General features: G+C 37.5%; 1 protein-coding gene across 8 annotated transcripts in view; it reads right to left on the reverse strand.

Moving 5' to 3' along the window:
• Positions 1-22,278, reverse strand: part of TET1 (tet methylcytosine dioxygenase 1) — a 112,762-nt gene that overhangs the window by 25,997 nt on the left and 64,487 nt on the right. For all 8 annotated transcript variants that reach the window (XM_081157361.1, XM_081157360.1, XM_081157358.1 and 5 more), the window contains 3 exons: positions 14,649-17,049; positions 10,960-11,050; positions 10,351-10,444 (listed from right to left, as the gene is read on the reverse strand). In XM_081157361.1, coding sequence (XP_081013487.1) covers positions 10,351-10,444; positions 10,960-11,050; positions 14,649-17,049 — 2,586 coding nt within the window. The remainder of the gene's footprint in view (positions 1-10,350; positions 10,445-10,959; positions 11,051-14,648; positions 17,050-22,278) is intronic.

Here is a 22,278-nt window from a genome sequence, read left to right on the forward strand (position 1 = left end):
ATTAAAATAAATTAAAGAAGACCTAAATAAAAGGAGAGATGCCATGCTCAAGGAATAGTCAACTATTATAATAATGGCAATTTTCCACAAATTGATTTCTAGATTTGATGTTATCCCAATCAAAATCCTATTAGTTTGTTTTGGTTTGAGTGAAAATTGACAAACTTGTTTATATTAAAATGCAAAGGACCAAGAAGAGCCAAGAAAAGGAAAAAAGACAGAGAGATTAACCAGACATCAAGATCTGGTAAAGCTACAGTATCAGGTTGGTTTCAAATTGGTGCAGTGACAGATAAAGAGATTCATGGAACAAAACAGTGAGTTCAGGAGATCTGTATAAAAACAATCACTTGACTTAAGATAAAGTTGACAATGTAGCACAATGCAAAGTCTTTTCAAAAAATGGTACTGTGTATTTATCCATACAAAAAAATGAATCTTGACCCCCTTCTTCACATGAATAACTTGATTATAAAGGAACAAGTTAAGCTGGATTACATTAAAATTAAGAACTTCTGTTCATCAAAAACATTAACCAGCAGAGGATTAGGGCAAGCAAGCAATACAGTGGGAGAAGTCTTTACAATATATATAATTGATAAAATATTCTTACCCAAAATAAAGAACTTCTCCAAATGAGTAATAAAAACACAATAGAATAGGCTCAACACAGAGAATATCCAAACAGATGATGAGTGTATGAAAATATGGTCAACGTTATTAGTCATCCAGCAGACTAAAAAAAATTTTTAAGTGCTGCACATGTTGGTGGGTTTATAAAATGGAGCAACCACTATGGAAATGGTGGAAGTTGCTTAAAAAATTAAAAACAGACTTCTGAGTATAGATCCAAAGAATTAAAAGCAGGGTCTTCACCAGATATTTGCATACCCATAATCACAAATTGTGATAAATTTGTCTTGATAAATGACAAATAAATGTAAACACATGATCCAGGATTGGATTCTGAATTAGGACAAAAACTTGTTTTCTTTTTCCATAAGGCATATTATTGGATATAAAACCTAAAGATTAGATAATTTTGTATCAGGATTGATGATTGCTATGTAAGATTTTAATAACTGTATTGTAGTTATGAAATGTAATGTATTATGGTTAGGACAATGTCCTTGTTTTTATGAAAAGGCACCAGTGTATTTAGGGTGAAGGGCATCGTGTTTACAAATTGCTGTGAGGGAATTCAGAAAAAGTAGAGGAACAGCAAAGGAAAGAGCAGGAGAAAGATGAAACAAAGCAAATGCGATGAAAAGTTACATTTGGAAAATGTCAATGAGGAGTATCAGAAGTTCTCTGTACTACTGCAACTTTTACATCTAAAATTATCTCAAAATAGTAAGCTAAAAAATATTTTCGTGGTGCTCTCCAAAGTTTCTGGACATTGTATATTTTATTCTCAATACAAGCTTGGGACTCAGGTGCTCATGGTCCTCAGTAATGGAAGACAAGCTCCGGGACAGAGCCACTGGATCAGCAGGGCCACGCATAGCTCAAGAGATAAGCTCCAGGCAGATCTCTGGATGGAAAGTAGCAACTCCCATGATGTGAAAAACAGGCCTCTGTCAGGAAGGAGGCAAGAAGAGCAAATAGCAAGTCTTTTCATAAACTGAGCATGAACAATGAGGGAATTTTTTTGTAATGGAAAAAAATATCTTTCCAGTTAAACTCAATGTGTGGAACAATGAATATTCAATGTATAAGGTTTAGACAATATCCTAAGTAAATTAATGTGAATTACTCAGTATGTAAACTTAGATAAACCAGTAAGTACCCAAATCCAAAATACTGTCAAGATTAGGAAGATGTCATTTTGTCAAATTATGATATGCTGGAAATTGTAATCACCTGGAAAGCTGATGAAGTCATACTGTAAGTGAAATGATACAAATGCAAAATGGAATGTATAGTATCACTTGTACTAATGGGGAAATATAAGCAATGCAATTTTCTATTGCAGTATTGTTGAGGGTAATATAGTAGCCAACGACCCCCCCCCCTCCCCCCGGCTTATCCAGAGTTTCATTTTCCAGTTTCAGTTACCTGTGGTCAACCACAGTCTAAAATGATTAAATGGAAAATTCCAGAAATAAACAATTCATATGTTTCAAATTGCACACCATTTTGAGAAACATGATGAAGTCTCACATTCTCCTGGTGAACCCGGTCCCAGTCATGAATCATCCCTTAGCCCAGCATATCCAGCCTGTATGTGCTCCCCGCTCATCGAGTCACTTGGTAGCTACCTTACTATTGCAGTGCTTGTGTTCAAATAACCCTTATTTTACTTAATAATGGCCCCAAAGAGCAAGAGCAGTGTTGCTAGCAATTCGGATATGCTAAAGAGAAGCCCTAACATGCTTCCCTTAAGTGGAAAGGTATGTATACACATATGTATATGGAAAAACATAGCACATATAACAATTCCGTACTGTCTGCGGTTTCAGGTACCACTGGCAGGTCTTGGGCCACATCTCTCATGAATAAGGGGAACTGATATAAGGGGTTCATATAAATAAGGGTGCAAAGTAGGGCCAGACTCTGTATGGAGAGAAGGAGAGGCTTCATGGAGGATACTGTCCTCAAAGGACCAAAAAAAGAGTTTTCCATCAGAGAAAAGATAGTATAAAAGTAATTCTAAGATTTTTGCAAAACAAGCCCCACGAGGCAAAGATGTTATTTAAGAAAGAACTGTGCCCCACTTGTATAGACAGCAGATGGCTTCTGCTACTATAAACCTCCCTTTTAAAACTCATTTTATATATTTCTGGTATCTCTGACATAAAGAGAATGCTTGCTTTATTTTCAAGATAAAGCTCAAGGGTCAATAGCGCCCCGGATTTGTCCCCGGACCCTGAGCTCCATGTTATCCTTATTCTTGGTTTCCTCCCTGCCATTTCCAAGCAGGCATGTCAATGGGTTTCATGGTAACTATAGTACCTTGGTGACTGCTTAAGGCGTGGCCATAAAAAAGCTCCCCAAGGAAGGTGTGTGAGAAACTGGCTGGCTGAGAGCTGAGGAGTGATGGGGGAAAGATGTGTTACCGGAGATAAGGCTGAGCTTCCCAGAAGACAGAGGACACACCGGTAGTTTTAACTGCTGAAGAAAGATATGAGGATGCTGAATTTTCTTTGGCAGGTTGGTGACCCTTGGGATAGCACTTCCAAAGGGGTGGAGATAGAAGATAGAATTGTATTTGAAACTATTTCTGATAACCTGGTCTGGATGAGTCAACCTATTTAAATTCCTCATGGTAGCTCTTAAGGCAGGTTTAGACCAGGATTAGGAGTGATAACTTGGTAATATTCTAAATAACTTCTGGCAGCCTAGTGGGGACAGGACACATAGCCCCATTGTGGGCTCAATCCCCAGTAGGGGGCGTGCGGGAGGCAGCAAATCAATGTCCTGCTCACACAGGGATGCTTCTCTGTTTCTCCCCTTTTCTCTAAAAATCAATAAAAATGTTAAAAATAAAAACTGATGAAAAGAGAAGACTGTTCTGAGAAACAAAGTTACTGTTGCAATTTCTAAGGAGGCAACTATAAGTAATAGTATTTTTATAGTCTTTGTGCATAGAAAGAAGAAATTCAAAGACCAAGAGAGGACTCTATTGTAACAGGCAAATTTTGCCTCTAGTCATAGTATATTTATATAGGCAACAGAAAAACAAAGTATTTAAACAGCTTTCCAATTCTCCACACTTCCAAAAATTCGAGAACCCTCGATGTGTGCAGAACAAACTATTCATAATGTGGATGAAGAGTGAGATATATATTCCATTTCAGTATGCCAGGAGGAGCAAACAGATCTTGAGCAGATTCTGCTCCAAACAATCCCATGTTTTATTTAATCAAACTTTCTTTAAATGTAGGAAGTTGTAGAATAATCAGTTTTTACCATAAGTAATACTGACCTTATAATTCTTCCGCTTAACATGCTTTAGCAGCTGTCCATTACTTTTTTAAAAAATAACTTAAAAAAAATATATATATATATATCTTTATTGTAATTTCAGAGAGGAAGGGAGAGGGAGAGAGATAGAAACATCAGTGATGAGAGAGTCATTGATCGGCTGCCTCCTGCACCCCCCCACTGGGGATTGAGCTCTCAGCACAGGCATGTGCCCTGACCAGGAATCGAACCTCGAACTACTGCATCCTAGGTCTGTGTTCAATCGCTGAGCCAGGTTGGCTGGCTAATAAAAGTTCTAATATCTTCTAAGTTTGGGTAAACCCCAAATTACTGAACATTATTATGTCAAAGGACTAATTTAAGACGGATTTCTAAATTTGAAAGTAATATATTTTTAAATTTTAATTTTAGTTTAATATAGGGCTTTAATATTCAGCTTGGATACTTTAACTTTGTGCTTACTTTTAATTAAAGTTAAATCAAATAAAAATTTAAATGCAATAGTGATATAAACCATATATCGTTTTTAGAAAGCTAATAAAACAGTCTTGTACAACAATCTTAGTTGTAAGGGTGCCAAGGTGAACAGGGTTCTGCACCAGCTCCACAGACCTGGCCCCCAGAAGGGCCAGGTTACAAGCACAGCTAGGAGCAACGCTGATATCAAGTGTGGGATACACTGCCAGAGATCACTGTTGAGTTTACCAATAACACGTCAAAGACAAAGCATAGTTAAGTTTTCAACACTGATGGTGGCCAACAAAAACAAAAAGCACACCAAAAACAAAACGAAAACAAAAAAAACACACCCCACCCATTGATTAAGTTTACTTAAAGCTACCTATATATACTATAATAGAGAACTTCATCCTTTGGAGGTAATGATTTATTTCTTGATCTAGATGGAGTTTACATAGGTGTGTTCTCTTTGTAAAACTTCACTGAACTGAACATTTATGACTTGTGTACTTTTCTTTGTGTATATTATAGTTGAATAAAATGAACTCTAAGCAAGTAAGCTAACATAAAAGTAGTTCTAATGGTATGTTAAGCAGACAACAAACTTAAGTTAAAAAAAAAATGTTTTGTAACAAAAACAGGCACTGAAAAGTGTAAGTCGGTTTAACATCACTGACAGCGTCAACTTCTTGGCTTTTGCCTAATTTTCATCACTGAAGCATAAAATGGTTTTCTCACATTAGCAAGATACTGCAGGCACCAAACCAAACAAGTAAACCACAGCACCAGCTACTCCCTTTATCACACTGACATGTTAATACATCAAAAGGTGCTGAATTTGGGCACAGAAATAAGCAGCACCATGGTACAGACCAGAGACAACCAAGTCAGACATTAGATAGAACCCTGGAGCAAAGGAAACAAAAAAGCAAATAAAAATAAATTCACTTGTATATAATCCTACAAAGGGGACCCCGCCCCCCGGGGCCTGCTGAGAACTGCCCCGGCGTAGGGCCTGTCTGGGCAGCCTGTCCGACCTCGTGCTCCAGCCTTCATTCTACCGGCTCAGCGGGGGAGAGGAGCACGGTGGAGGGAGCAAGGAGCACAGTGTGCCCAGGAAACGCTCTCACCCCTTCAACCCAAATCAGAGTAGCAAGGTAACTACTCCTCGACAACACACAGTGACAGCAGAGGGGAAGAGAAGCATCTGCCAAAGGCTAACAATTCTGGGGGGTGTTAATGACCACCTGGCAAGTACACGTTTCAAGAAAAGAAGAAAAGCGAGTTAAGAGGAAAGGCAAAACAAGGTGAGCGCCGCTCGGAAAGCTGTGCTGCCCAGCAGAAGTTGCTGCTGCGCTTCCCGTGGGTGACCATTAGAAAGAGAAGCAGTAAACCCCGCCTTCAAGGCAAGGAGGCAAGTGCAGCACAAGAAAAATAGAAGAGAATTCAACCACTATCGACAAACATAAGTCTGCACACAGAGATGAAAAAAGTGCACATTAAAAAAAAAAAGCCCAGCCCAGCTGGGGGTGGCTCAGTGGAGCGTCGACCTAGGATCCAGGAGATCAGGGTTCGATTCCTGGTCAGGGCACATGCCCTGGTTGCGGGCTGCAGCAGATCAATGACTCTCTCATCACTGAGGTTTCTACCTCTCTCTATCCCTCTCTCTTCCTCTCTCTGAAATCAATAAAGATATATTTTTTAAAAATAAAATAAAAATTTTTAAAAAAGCACACAATGTTTGTTAGTTTAATATTAAATATATGACAAATGTACACTATGAAGATGAAAAGTAAATTTGGGGCAATGAAATCCACTAGTTGAATGTTTTTTAGATTCCTTAGTTTAGAATGTTTGATCTCCATTTCCTCTAACACACCCTTTTTTTACTTCATTCCTGCATAAAGCATCCATTTGTAAGACTTAATTGCCCTAGTGTTGTTCAAAATAATCTGCTTGTAAAGTCCTAAAAACTATGTAGACTACTGGGGAACCTAACCTTTTCACTCTATTTTTCATTTAACTTCCATCAAAAGTTCAAGAGTTTGGGGTGAATAACTTTAGCAGACTATTAGTCCTAATACTCAGAAGTTTCGATGCTTCAGAAAAAAAGCTAGTAATGAATACCATAGCGGTACTATTTCAAGATAACTGATTCAAATAAAAATATTCAACATGCTAAGATATTCTTACTAAAGTTCCATATTCATTTGCTCAACAAGAACTTACTGAATGTCGACTGTGTGCAGGGCATTGCTCCAGGCACGAACAATGTATTTTAAATAAGTTAACTTGGAAAGTTTACAAAAACTAAAGTTTGATTAACATTACGATTTTTCTAACATACATAATCACAATTCCCATTTCATTCTTTTTCACAGATACACAGAATCGACTCTTGGTTTTGTTATCAAGGTTATACTTTTGAATTGTCGTTAGTAAATATCAAAATTTTCAATAAGTTGCCTAGCCACTGTGTTTCATTCTTCATCTCTGGATTGTCTTTGTATTTGTGAAAAGTGCCAGATACATATCACTATACATCAAAATATTCTATGTAATCTGAATATTGCAAAAGGGAAACTAAGAAAGTAATTTTGCTGCAGCTGCTGCACGGAAAATACTATAAATACTCTTCTTTGTACCTAAGAGCCCTAGAAGAGGGGTTACACCAAGAGAGGACTTTAACAGAGTTAAAATTATCAAAATCTTTAAGCTGCAGACTTCACACTTGCTTTTGTAAAACAATTAGAAGTATAAACCAAAATTCTATCAGTGTAATTATTGTTACTACTTTAGAGAAGGCTCAAATGGCAGGAAGGCCCGGCTGGGCGTGGCTCAGCGGTTGAGCATTGACCCAGGATCCAGGAGATCACCGGTTCGATTCCTGGTCAGGGCACATGCCCGGGTTGTGGGCTTGATCCTCAGTCAGGGGCATGCGGGAGGCAGCCGAACAATGACTCTCTCATCATTGATGTTTCTCTCTTTCTCTCCCTCTCCCTTTCTCTCTCTGAAATCAATAAAGATATATATACATACTAAAAAAAAATTTTTTTTTTTTAAATGTCAGGAAGGATCAGTCAAAATCCCAAAACTTAGTTCAGCTCCCTTGCTCTTTAGAATTACTCTCTCCAGGGGAAGCTAGCTGACATGTCCTGAGGATCTTTTTACCCTTTGCTACTTAATAGACAAATAAGTAAAGGATTCAGAAATGATTAACAGATGTATAGAAAACAAGCCGATGTCACCTATCAGTGCCAAATATTGGGAACTAAACCCTGCCACTTAATCCAGCAAATGCTCGAGGTACTGTGTGCATTATTTTGTAAATGAAGATTCACAAATTCAAGGATTTCCCCTTTAGAAAAGAGAAGCCTAAAAGGTACATAGATCAGGTGTAGGTATGAGACATATTGGATAGGGCTTAGGTAGATATATTTTAGTAAGCCCATGTAGTGACCTTAACATGTTGGTATTTAGTGAAGACATATATAGCCAATCTCCAAGATGTCTCCAAGGATCACCACCACCTGGTGTTTATGCCCTTACATAGTTCCTTCCTACACTGAGCAGGGCTTACTTGTGTAGCAATTTCCAAGGCTAATATCACAAGAGACACTGTGGCTTCCTCTGTGTTATCTTTTGATTGACTCACTCTGGGGGAAACCAAGCTGCCCTGCCATGAGAAAGCACATTAAGAAGTCTTTTAAGGAAGTAAGACCACTCTCTTGCTAACAGCCACCTAGGAACTAGGTGCAAATGCCCTGAGAAGTGGACCATCCAGTCCCCACCCGCACTCCCCAAATTTTCAAATGCCTACAACTTCGTGAAAGACCTCCTTCCAGCAGCACCCTGCTAAGCTACTCTCAGATTCCTAACCCACAAAAACTCCATGAGGTAATAAATGTTTGTTGTTTAAAGCTACTAAATTTTGGAGTAATTTGTTAAGCAGCAACAGCTAACTAATACAGATTTTAGCAATTAACTTATTAGAAAGCTCTTTTTAAAACACAAATTGGTCAGATAACACGCTCCTAATTAAAACGTATCAAAGGCTTCACGTTGTTTGTAAACTAAAACCGAAACTCCTCACAATGAGCTATGAAACCATTCATGCTCTGGTTTCTACCTACCTTTAAACCCTCACCTGCTTCCATTCATTCTCTACCTCCTCAACTTCACTCACTCAGATTAGTACTAAAGAATGTACTATTCCTTGACCTTTGCACTTGTTTTCTTTGCTTAGTATGCTCTTCCCTACATCCTTGGGGTATTCTTTGCATGCTCAGTTCCTTTTTGTCACCCGAGAGGCCTTCCCTGACGATTCATTCATAATGAGAAACCCCTGGACGATTCACACTAAAGAGATAAGGAGGCCGTATTTGAAACAATATAAAATTGGAGTTAGTCTGCTAGACTAACTGTATTAAATGAAAGAAATTAAAAGTATAAAACCTGGTAAGGAGAATAAATTACATGATTGTGCATCTCAGGTACACAAGAGAAATAAATAGGAAAACAAGAAATATGTAAACTCTATGGGAACAAAACTTTAAAAGACCCCAAAGAACAAAGAGGCATTAACAAATGGAAAGGCACAGCGTGTAGGATGGGAAGACTAAACATCAAAAAAATATAGGCCCGGCCGGGCGTGGCTCAGCTGTTGAGCGTCGACCTAGGATCCAGGAGATCACTGGTTCAATTCCTGGTTAGGGCACATGCCCGGGTTGCGGGCTCGATCCCAGTCGGGGGTGTGTAGGAGGCAGCCGATCAATGACTCTCCGATCATTGGTCTTTCAACTCTCTCTCCCTCTTCCTTCCTCTCTCTGAAATCAATAAACATATAATAATATAAATCCTCCGCACATTATGATTCCAATAAAAATAGCAATCGGACTTGATTCTTGCAATTAGACAAGGTGATTATAAACTCATATAGAAAAATAAACAAAACAAGAATAGTCAGGAAATTTCTGAAAATTTAAAAGGAGAGGTTAGCTCCATCAGTTATGAAACCACATCATAAAATCTAAACAGTTAGGCCCTGGCCAGGTGGCTCGGTTGGTTGTCATCCAATACATCGTAAAGGTTGTGGGATAGATTCCTGGTCAGGGCATGTAGTCATAGAGGTTAACTTGTATGTGTGAATGTTCTGAGGAATTTGGGAAGGCTACTTAACTTTCATAGCTGACTTGAAACATTCAAAATCAGTGCATAGCAGGACGAGTTGATCCGTGAAGGAAGGAAATAATAGTTCACACACACCAACCCCCAGCCCCACCTCAACCGTTCACAGAAATTTTAGAGGAAGTTTTAGACTTCCAGGGGGGGCATTTTAGGAAATTTTATTTAGTTCTTGAAAGGCAAAGTGACCCCAGCAAACGTTTGTGTCCCTACTGTGTGGCAGGTATTTTGTTATCCAGGTGTTGCCTCATCCTTACTCATTTCGTTGCGTAGCAGACAAGAAACTGGCCCAGAGTCACATCAGCCATCACAAACACATTTTTACATGTAAAAAATTTGGCTTGGTTTACAATGTTACATGATCCTCATTAAGATGGTCCTTCGGATACTGAATTGAAATGAATTACAAAATATACTAACTGATAGAAGATATAAAGTAGCATGTATAGGTTAGTGCCATTTATTTATGTTATTTAATTATAAATACATTGAATGATTTCTAAAAATACACAAGAAACTGGCAAAAGCAATGACTCAAAGAAGATCATAGAGTAATAACTGGGAAGGTCTACACTCTCTTGTTCATTTAACATAAAAAACCCAGGCTAAGACAGATGGCTTTCTTGTTATTTCCCTAGGAGTAATGACAGTGGGTACTTTTCTTGTCCATATTTTCCTTGGGGGGAAAAGTAATAATTAATTTACTTTATAGATACATTATTTATTTTATATGTGGGGGGGAAATCAATTTTGAAAAATGTATAAATACAAAATACTTACCCACTTAGCGATTGGACACCCATGAGAGCTTTTCCCTTCTTTTCCAGTATACATTACTATTTCTATCCTTACTGCGCTTCCTTTTTGCCCATACCTGAGTACAAAACACAGTGAAAAGAAAATAATTGCAATATACACTTTTAGCATCTTAACAGAAGAAAAAAAAAATCAAATACTCCTCATAATTTACTTTTGTTAAAAACTGAGTTTCGTGTGGCAGATATTTTGCTATCCAGTTGTTTACTCATCCTTAAAGATCACGATTTAAAAAGGGCCTGGCTCCAAGACAGACAAAAAGAATGTGAATGGTGTTGACAGAGTCAATTTAAACTGTTTCTACTATTATTATACAATAATATAAAAATGAATATTTCTGAATTTAACAAAGACAGCCTTGCTTTGTGAGTGTCTTTTGAGTGCCCGATGGCTGGTGTGATGGGTGACTCACAGGGACACCAGGAAGCTGTTCTTTTTCTGGGCCCTAAGAAACATCCAACTCACTCCTGAAGGTTTTCCATTCACCTCATGTTTGTTCCCAGAGAGAATTTCTCTGCATTGAGTCTGGTCCACAATAATCAATGATTTTAACAGGGAAGCATATTTCCTCACCTATTCTCCATGATTTCCCTGACAGCAGCAACACTGGGTCCTGCCCCAAGGTGTGTATAATATGGGCCTTTTTCTTTTTGTATAACTCGATCTGTGGAAGGAATAAGATTATTAGACCCAAACTTTTACAGAACTGCTTAGGGGCAAGGAAGGGCTATTTTTATAAAAAAACAATTTTTCAGTTCAGAACAATGAATCTTGACAAGGTTTTGGTCAGCTTTAATAACTTAAGTCTAGGGCAATAGGCCCTGGAATTTAACTGGTTCCTTTCTGCTCCTAACTAATTCATTTCTTCCTCTGAGAATCAGAGGGGGAAAATATATTTGAAGATGTGGGTCATATTTATTCTTATTTCCTGCTTTTAAAAAAATCAATTAAAATTTGAGGTGCAAAATTAAAATTTATCCAAGAGTAATATGTTTATAAGTATGGACTCATAATCCTATTCATTGAGCCCAACAATTACACTAAGAATTTATTATACTCTACAATTGCACAATTATGCAATTATAATACAAACGTACACAAGAATGTTCCTAGTTATAGTTATTTCTAATATTAAAAATGAGAGAGAAACCCCCTTAATAGCTGTCAATAAGTGATAGGTTAAATAAATTAGGAGATGTTTATATAGTGGAAAATAATAAAGTAATTAAAACAATGATATTTACAAACACTAAAAAAAATCTAAGAAGTTTTAAAACATTTTTATTTTTTTCAATTACAGTTTACATTCAATATTATTTTGCATTAATTTCAGGTGTACTAAAAAAATCTTTTAAAGTAAAGAAGGAAGTTGCATAAATAATGTTTTAAAAGACTTAAATTTTTAAAAAATTTGAAAAGAAATTAAGATCAGTATATGTAATGTTAATTTATGTAGATAAACTACAACAGGTTTTATCTTTAGAGAAGGAGGCTTTAAGATGTTTTCATTGTATTTCTGCACCATATGAATTTTTGTGAATGTGAATTACGTATTTCTAGAAAACATTATTTTTACAATGGTGTCTTAGAATCATGTCTAACTAGAATCACTGTGAAATGCATTTCTGGCCATGGAGTACTCACCTGCAACCAAAAGGTCAGATATAACTTGGATTGAGTTCTGTGGCTTCTTAAGCAAGATTCATTGAGTAGATTTTAACTTATTACTGGGTGTTGGGAACAGTGGTTATTAACCAGGGGTGATTTTTCCAGAGGAAACATTTGACAATATTTTTGGTTGTCAACTGGGCAGGTAGGGGTGTGTGTGTATGTGTGAGAGAGAGAGAAAAAGAAAGAGAAGTGTGTGTAGAGGCCAGGGATGCCACTAAACAGTCTACAAGGGATCATACAGTCTCCCTACAACCAAGAATTAATCCATCTAAAACACCAAGTGGTAAATTTGAGGAAGCCTGATCTAAACCTAATTACCTTTATTTTGCTAGAACATAATAATATCCCCATGGAAATCTTTTACCCTTAGATGTGATGGTCCCACTTGGGATGATTCCTGAGTGAGTGTGCTTTTTGTTTCTCTTCTTTAAGTTCCTATTTATATAGAATGAGCCCAATAACCTCACACTTAGTGATTCTAGGACGCGGACCTGCAGATACTCAATAAACTATAAATGCCTGGCTGTATGAACTGTGACTAGTTACTATGTGTAAGGAAAGGGTCTTGAAACTAGACAATCATCCTACTGAAGTTATGCACACAGTATCATTAGACTACCTCAGGTATATAAATTTTAATGGCATTTTACATTAGAGACCTTTATAACCACTTACAATGATATTCAGAAAAACCACTTTTACTTTACTTCTGATTTTTGAAGCAACAGATGGTGAAGGTTACAAACATAGCCTCTGGGGTCGTGAATGCCTGTCTCTGAATCCCAGCTTAGTGGTTTACTACTGTAAACGTCTCTGTGACTCAGTTTCCTCATTTGTTAAATGCTAATACTAAGCCTTTTCTTGATAAGGTTGTTGTGAGTACAAGTCAAGGGCATGGCACAGTACCAGACTTGTGATAAAAGATGTGGAATAGGTGCCATTATCATTATTACACTCTTCTGTCCTTGGTCCAGGAACCTGTCCTTCTCCCAGTTCAGCCCTACCTGGCACGGTCACCCTTTCCAGACCGTGAGATCCTCTCAGGAGCCTATCCTTGGTGCCTGGCACATGCTAGGCTGTCAAAACTGTGTGTTGAATGATGAGCCTGGTAATGGAAGGATCCATTTCCAAATATCAAATGTATTTTGAAAATCGAGAACTGAAAGTCATGGCTATACGTCACCATTTTTAATACGGTGGTTAAAAAATAATCAGAATAACATACTTTATCCTTCCAAATAATCTTTTAACTACCCATTCTGGAATAAACTGCCTGCTTGCAGTGAAAAGACTGCTTCTAGTAAAAAGCCTGAATCTGCTTGACTTGGGGAATATTTTAAGAAAAACTGTTTTAATAATTAAACCTACTTGGGGGTTCAAAACAGGTTATTCTGCAAATTCTGTCCTATCATAACTTGTATAAAAGCTGAAATAATGGGCTTCAAGCAACCTAACAAACTATTTCACAGCTATATTCAAGTAAATAAATTTCTTTTCAGACTTGAGCACTTACATGAAATTTGACTCTAGACAGTGACAGGATTTAAATTAAGCTTTCATATGTTTCAAATATTGAGCAGATTTCTCATAAGACCAGCCTTAGAATCTTTAGTCCATCAAGATTTTCTCGGACTTTTAAAAGTGATAACTCCCGGCTGGCTTTGCAGTTCGATTCCAGGTCAGGGCACATGCCTGGGTTTCGGACTTGATCCCCAGTAGGGGGTGTGCAGGAGGCAGGCAACTGATGACTCATCATTGATGTTTCTATCTCTCTTTCCCTCTCCCTTCCTCTCTCTATAAGCAATAAAAAAGATATTTTAAAAAAAGCAGTGATAAAATCTCTAATTGTTAGTTTCTGAATATTCTTTTTCAGTGACTTCTAACGCACAAAATATACAAATGCATTGGTTAGAAATTGGCCCATGACTCAGCTCTTTGTACAAACCTACTGATTGTTGTTTGAAATAGGAAATCAACATTTAACAATATTTTAAAACTCCAGAAGATTTGCAAATTCTTCAAATAGCCAAGATTGTAAATTTTTTTCATATATAGACAGGTACAGCCTTTATATCGGAGAGCATAAAAGCACTAGGCACTGAAAAAGAAATAAACCAGTTCCAGTTCTTGTCTGGGGTAGCAATAACACATACTTTTTATTTATTTGATAAGTTGTACTTATATTTTACATTCTCTATATGTATGCTATATCTCACAAAAAATACTTTTTTAAGCAAAAAGCTTACAGGTTGAAATTTTTTTGACTATAGGAAAGTAAAACTGTAATAAAGCATTAAGGGAATTCATTCTTATGATATACAGAATAAATCTGAGAGACATTTAGCCTTGAGAGAAATCAGCGAATTTTCCACTTGAGAAAGTTTCCTAATTATGAGTTGAATTTCCAATATATCTGAGCAGAATCAATAAGGGTCCCACAGAAAAATGAGTATAGAATTATTTAGCCCATTTGAATTATTCGAATGGGACAAAATGCCACATATAAAATATAAACCAAAACTTGATTTGGTCATGATTTGAGGCAATTAATGCAGGTAAATGAAACACACACACCATACACATGCACTTACCAAGACAGTTGCAGGGTGGCAGTTCAGAATCTTTCGTTGTGGACACCAGGTTTTTTGTAGGTTTAGTAAAAAAGTTCATGGCATAATTATGAAAACTTTTATGTGCATTGACTACTGGGGAAAATTCTGATGCTCCAACACTAGGTAAGCAGATGTCCTCTTCACTTTTGGTAGAAACCACTGTAATTCCACCTGAACACACTACATTTACATTCCTGAGAACTTGTGCTGGGTCCAATGAGGGGGTCTCAGGAGAGATCCCTGGCCATGGTGGCAGTCTCTCATGCATGAGTTGGTCTTGAACATCTCGCTGGAACTGTGTTTGGTGATCGTCAGCCATCACATTAGCACACTGATTAGCTGGAGAAGAGGGCTGGAGTAAAGGATGAGCTTTCTGATTGACATTCACTGTAGGCTGTACCTGAGAATTATAAACATTTTCTGTAAACGCCTGCCCATTGGATTCTGTTTGTAACTGGGATATGGGGAGGGAATCCAATGGATCAGCCTTCATCATTTTTTCCTGTGCTAATTCAGGATAATATCGCTCAAATTTTATCTGAGCGAGTGGGGGAAATAATTTTTTGTGTTCTAATGCTGGACTTGTTGGAGTTAGTGGTTTCCATACTTTGGTTATGGGAGGAATTTTTCCCAACAGAACAGGAAAATCATGTGGACCAAATTGACCGAATCTTTGAAATTTAGATGCTATCCAAATGTCATGTAATTTACTATACTCATATGACAGCTGCTGCTGCTTTTTCTGGTCATTTTCTTGACAACTTATGACTGCAGGCTTTTTTTTCTGCCGATCTCTAGATGGTGTAGATTTTGTCTTTTTCTGGGTTGTGTTCTTTTGCTTTGTTAATGATGAGCTCTGATCATTTTGTACACTGGAAGGTGGTTTCTGTTGTATTGTGCCCTTCTCCTGACTGTGTTTCTGCTGCACATTACACACAAGGTTTGGTGGTGTACTCTCAACGTTTATTCCGTCTGGTTTTACATAATTGAATTTAATTATCGATGCAAGTTGTGTTAACTGTGCTGCAACATCTTCTTCTATTTTACTATGAACTGTATCTTGACATGATGGGTCATCCTTTGAGTCCAACTTTTTACTGCTGTCCAATAACTGGTTACAGAGCCCCAATTTATTATCTGTTGGTGGCAAGTGATGCAAACTTTTGGGACAACTATCAAGATTAATTTTACTTTGAGCAATATTTTTATTGGTGTCAATTTTAGATGAACTCGAATTTGGTGTAAAGAGAGATACTGAATTTTTGACTTTTGAATATTCCTGTGGCTTCGTGGATACTTGGTTAGTCGCTGAGCTGTTATGTGACTTGGAAATGATATTTTGGCCATTGAACACCACAGTGTTGCATGAACTTTGCTTTCCCAAAGACGGATAGTGATGAAGGCTTTGAGGCTCCCCTTGCAAATTTGGTTCTTGGAGGTCGTTGCGTACAGAACAGAGGAGAGCTTTACAGTTAAGTAAACTAGCTGCCTTCTGCTCTGCTTCTTCATCCATCTCTGACTTTGATGGTGAGGAATTTTCTGAAGGGGCTCCTGAAAGCTGAGTCGGTGAGGAATTATCTGAAGAGGCTCCTGAAAGCTGAGTCGGTGAGGAATTTTCTGAAGGTGCTCCTGAAAGCTGAGTCAAAGCTTCTATAGCAACCACTTGCTCCATCGTTAAACTCCTATCTTTCATTAGGGATAGAAAACGTGGTTGAACTGGAGATCCATGTTTTGGTTCTTTACTTGGTATAATATCTAGTTTTGGTTGATCACTTTCAGTGGGTGTACTAGTATGACTATTTACGTTAAAGTTTGTAGGATCTGGAAAAGACTTGCAGTTAGAGCCAGGCTTCTGGAAGGGTAAAACATCACTTCTCCCCTTAAGGAGGTCACGGCCTGAATTAGCAGAGATGGAGCTCATGGCATTGTTGTGGATGGAGGCGTCTTTCAGGAGTATATAGGAACTGTTTTCAAATGCATTGCCAAATTCTTCAATGTTAATTTTTTTAAAAGACACATTTTTTTCCATTGGTAAATAGTGTACATTTTTAATGCCGTTTCTTACAGTTTGTGCAAACACTTTTTGAGGTTCAAGGAGTTCAGTGAGTAGGACTTTCTTTGTGTCGTCTTCAGAGTTTTTCCATTTTTCAGCTTCTGTTACAATGGCCTTAGCATCTCCTTTGACTTGATCAGTTAAGTGTGACGTCTTGTCCTGCGTCCACTTCTCCACTTCAACACCTGTCATACTTTCTTCATTTTTAGTTACATTTTCAAGGGGATGTGGGTTCAATTCCAACCTTTTTTCTTCCCCATGACCACATCTACTGTAGTCCATGGATTCTGACTTGAGGCCATTTACTGGTTTGTTGTTAAAATCTGCCTGTAAAACAAACACAGCAAATATTGATATTATCCATTTAAATATCTGAATAACAGGCACTGGAGCGTTACAACTTAAGAGAAAATAAATGTGAAACCCCAGAGAAAATATTATTTTTACTTTTACATTTTCAGAAAAGCCAAAATATACCAATAACAGGGGTGTAGAGAGAAAGAAAAAAGTAAGTAGAAACTATCACAGTATCATGCCTGTTAATTTAATAATTTGGTATAGTCATGTTTTTCCAGCTGAGCAACCTGGCCAAGGCCTATATCTAATTTCTTGATCCAGGTACAGGTTACACAGTTATTTTCAGTTTGTCAAAATTCATAAAAATATACAATTATCATACACACATTTCTATGTCTGTATATTACATTTCAATAACTTAAAAAAATAAATCTCAAATGGCCAGTTTTTTAGCAATTTTGTAAAAAGATTTTTAATATTAAAGAGCAATACTTTTTTAACATACAGGGTAAATAAACAGACTAAACTACAAAATATTAAATAATTTAATAATAACATGCTGACATTTCTAAGTGGCAGAGAAAGTAGCAAATTCTTAATAATGACAATAAGGACGTTTGATCCCTATCTCATACCATGTATCAAAAATTCCAGATATATGAATTTAAGTATAAAAAAAGATGTAAGAAGAGCCCTGGCCGGTGTGGCTCGGTTGGTTGGAGCATCCTCCTGTACACCAAAAGGTCAGTGGGTTTGATTCTCTAGCAGGGCACATACCCAGGTTGCAGGTTCAATCCCAGTTGGGGCAGCCAAGGCCCATAAGGAAGGCAACCAATCAGTGTTTCTCTCTCACATAGATGTTTCTCTCTCTCTCTCTCTCTCTCTCTCTCTCTCTCTCTCTCTCTCCCCCCCCCCTCTAAAACAGAGAACATAGTCGTCTCAGGTGAAGATTTAAAAAAGAATGAAAGGTGTAAGAAGAAAATTTAGAAAGTAGGAAACATCTCCCAAGGCAAGAGTAAAAAAGTGAGAAGCCTAAAGCAAAAGATAGATATCTAATAATACTAACAATTTTTTTTAACTACTTTTGCCCCACTCAATCCAACTTATAAAGACACTATAATATGTTTATCAAATTGCTGATCACAAACCAATTTAGTGCTTTGTGACAAGTACCTTTTTTTTTAATGGAATAGTTAAAAAAAAGACTACACTATATTTAGTAAAGATAATTACCATGTAAATCTTTCATGAATGTGTTTAGATGTGTCTGTGCACTGAATCATGGTGTAAAATATATTTCTTTATATGTATACCTGTCAAAAAGGTAGGATAAATACTGTCATATAAATTCAAAAGTCAAATGATAGACTGGGGAAATATTCACAAAACATGTTAAATAGTTACTGTTCTTTTTTTAATCTTCACCTGAGGACATACTTTTATAGATTTGAGAGAGAGAGAGGGAGGGAGAGAGAGAGAAAGAGAAACATCTCTTGGTTGCCTCCCCCATAGGCAGATGGGGATAGAACTGGAGACCTTTTGGTGTACGAGGACGACACTGCAACCAACTGAGCCACACTGGACAGGGCAAACCATTCTTATTTTATATGTATAAAAAATTTTGGTCAAGTTTATTAGATTATAATTTATATAAAAGTATCCTTTCTATGAGCACAGTACAATAATTTTTTTCCACAAATGCACAGTCATGCAACCATTAGCACAACCAAGATAGTGAACAATTAATCACCCAAACGTTACCACATGTGCCTCCCTAGTTAGTTTAAGACTTCCTATTCTTAATATAAAAGAGATACAACAAATTAATAAGGAAAATAACTCAATATCATAGTGAGTAAAGAATGGGAATATGTAATTCACATAAGTGGAAATTCAAAGGATCAAAACCTATTTGACTTTACTGGAAGACAAGCAAATAAAAATAAATAACTTTTCATCCATGCAAAAGGCAAAAATAAAAAAGCAGAAATGTATGTAAGCAAATTATAATGCAACATAACACTTGAACTCGACAAAGTCTATTCATATTGTGAAACAATGTGCATTCATTACTCTGTAAAAATCTTGCTGTTTCCGGTTCTGTCCACATCCGCCTTCGGGGGAGGCAACCAATGGATGTTTCCCTTTTTCTCTCCATCCCTTCCCCCCCTAAAGCCTATAAAAGCATGTCCTCAGGTGAGGATGAAAAAAAGAAAAAAAGAACAGTAACTGTTTAACATGTATAGTTGAAAGTGCTGAAAAGAAAATATCCGTAATACATCAACCCAAATAAATAAGCCACAGATGTGATGTTATCAGCCCTTTTAATTAAAGCACACAAATATTTGTCTAGCACTACAGTAAGCTGGTAGGATAACCTACAATGTTAATAGCACTTACCACTAGGAAATAGAAGTGAGGAAAAGGGAAGGTTTGTTTTTTACTTCATGTTTTCAATTTTATAGGTATGCATATCCAAATACACTAGAACTTCGATGTATACATTCCTCTACAGAAAAGATCTTGAGGTTCTTTCAAGATTTATGGGCCAAATCACAAAACATTCTCATTAATTAATAAGGTTAATTAAAAATAAGTGACTTTTATTATTTAGTTATATGTCATATGGCTTTTTAAAAACAATGGGTATCACAAGTTTGTAATTATCTGGAAACATGCTCTACACACTGCCAGCTACTAACCCTAGACTTTAAGAAAACAATTTATCAGATTACATTTCAGTAGGGGGGTAATAAGATTTTCTGTTCCGTATCCTCAGAAATTACTCCTGAACTCTTGCTAACACAATCTATTAAATATAAAAGTGTGTGTGTACAGGTGCTCGAAGAAAACGGTTACTCTCGTTCTTGCTGCTCATAGTGAAACTGAGTGTTTATAGTGAAACTTGCCATTCATAGGGAAACTGAGTGGCCAGAGTAAACAGATTAACCACTACTGGGGGTAGAAATCCAAGTTCAGGCCTTGTCAGAAATTAATTGACAAAACACAAATTGTATGGTATGTGGAATGTATCTTAATGAAGTTGTTACCAAAAAAAAAGTGACTCAGCGTGGATGAGTGAAAAAGCAATTTTAAAAATGTGCGACAAGCCCTTAGGACAGAGAACCCAGCAAGCTGGCTGGTGCGCTCTCCGGTGCTCTCTAGCTGCCCTAGCTTTCTTCTTTTAGGCACCTCTTTGCTTTCTTTCTCCTAAACTCCAAGGGCCCTTCTTTATGCTGTGTAACTTGTCTCCTGAGCCCACGCAGCCCAGCTGGCTCACTACCTCCACGGCTCACTTCTACCTCTGTGACTTTCTAAGCAAACTTTTGAAAAAATATATATGTAACATCATCTCATTTTAAAATACATCTAAATAATGTAGAAACATACTTATTTTTAAGTAGAAGTGTTGAAAAGAAGCCAACCTAATTGCTATCTATCACTGATTAACCTCAAGCACTAAAATGAAGAAAAGAGAGCGGTCGGGAGGAATTATGTCACCCAAGAGATGAATTGTGTGGTTTTTTTTATAAGGGTTCATATAGATTGTGATGGAGATTAGGTAACATGACTAAAATGAGGTCTAGCAACCTAACAACGCAAAGAATGTTAGCTGTAATACACTCACATTTAATCCTTACTACAACCCTGAGGTAAACACTGTGAAAAGGTGCTCAACTTCAAGAAAAATGCAAATTAAAATGAGAGTAAGGCAATATTTTTTAATTATCAGAATAGCCAGCACCAAAGTTTGACCACCTAGGCCCTTGGGGAGTCTGTGGGGATAACGCTGGTGCAGCCCCTATTGAGACAACCTGGCAACAATTACCAAAATTATAAACACAACTTATCTTTCGGTATAGCAATTTCACTTTTGGGAGTGTATTCTAGTTATACTGTACATAATTACATACGTTTTGACAACTCTGTATGTTTGTTTTGTTAATCCTCACACGGAAGATATGTTTGGAGAGAGGAAGGGAGAGAGAGAAACATCAATTGGTTGTCTCCCCTATTCGTCCCGGCACCTAGGCATGAGCCCTGACCAGTAATCGAATCTGAAACCTTTTGGTGTAGGGGAGGATGCTCCCAACAACTGAGCCACCTGGCTAGGGTGACGGCTTTGTATGTTTTAACAAGTAACTGAAAATATAGATGAAATAGGCTCCACTAGCTACATTAAATGAAAATTTTCTTGGCATTTAATCTGCTTAAATATAGTGTATTCCCAAACATCCATATTGAATCTCAAAATATTTAACATATAGTCTCTCTAAAGAGAAGCCAATTCTCTGAAGGAAAGCAAATGTTTTAAGCACTACTGGAAGAGCAGCTCTTTTAAACCCTCAAGTTCCATGTGCACTCTGGGAACACCACCAAAACTCATGCCACCTGCACACACACCTGTGTCTCTTCTCTCCTTTGTCCCTCTACCCCCCATCATTTTTCCACTACCACCCAAAGAGCCCAAGGGCACAGTTTAAAAGACAATAAGTAATTCAAAGTCCCCCAGTTCTCTGTCTTCTCCGCTACACCCACCCAAAGACTTATGGGTTGCTCTGGGACCCTCCTACCCACTCTGAACCAACTGGAACGTTGAGCTCCTTAGATTGGATCTGGGTCCAATAGTTCCCAAGTCCCCTCGTTTTCTCATTTCTCTACATTCCTACCATACCATCATGATATTCTTTATTTTATCTTTATTGATTTCAGGAAAAGGAAGGGAGAGGGAGAGATAGAAATTTCAATGATGAGTCACTGATTGGCTGGCTCCTGCGCAGCGCCCCCACTGGGAATTGAGCCTGAAACCCAGGCATGTGCCCTGACCAGGAATCCAACGGCAATCTCCTGGATCATAGGTCGATGCTCAACTGCTGAGCCACGCTGGCGGGCCATCATGATACGGGGTATTCTTAACACCACTCCTGAAGGAGCTCAAATGGCATAGAGCAAAGGGGTATTTTATTCTGAAATGATCTCGCCCTTTGGACAGATCTGATTGTAGCCCCTCCCAACGCAACTCACATTCCACACATGCTATACTTCCTGTCTCAAGAAACAAGTGCTCATATCACAAGGAAAAATAAAGTCTTTCAAAGCATGCTCGCAGACATGGTCCAACAAGACTATGACCTTTACTACAGGTAGATTAGTGTTTCTCAACCTGCTTTTCTTCCCGCCCCAACCCTAGGGGTCTTTTAAAACATTTTCCCATCTAATAGTTCTCCCCATGAAATTTCCATACCACAGACAGAGTAT

The sequence above is a fragment of the Miniopterus schreibersii genome, assembly GCF_964146895.1.
Source record: "Miniopterus schreibersii genome assembly, chromosome: 14".
In the NCBI taxonomy this organism is placed as follows: Eukaryota; Metazoa; Chordata; class Mammalia; order Chiroptera; family Miniopteridae; genus Miniopterus; species Miniopterus schreibersii.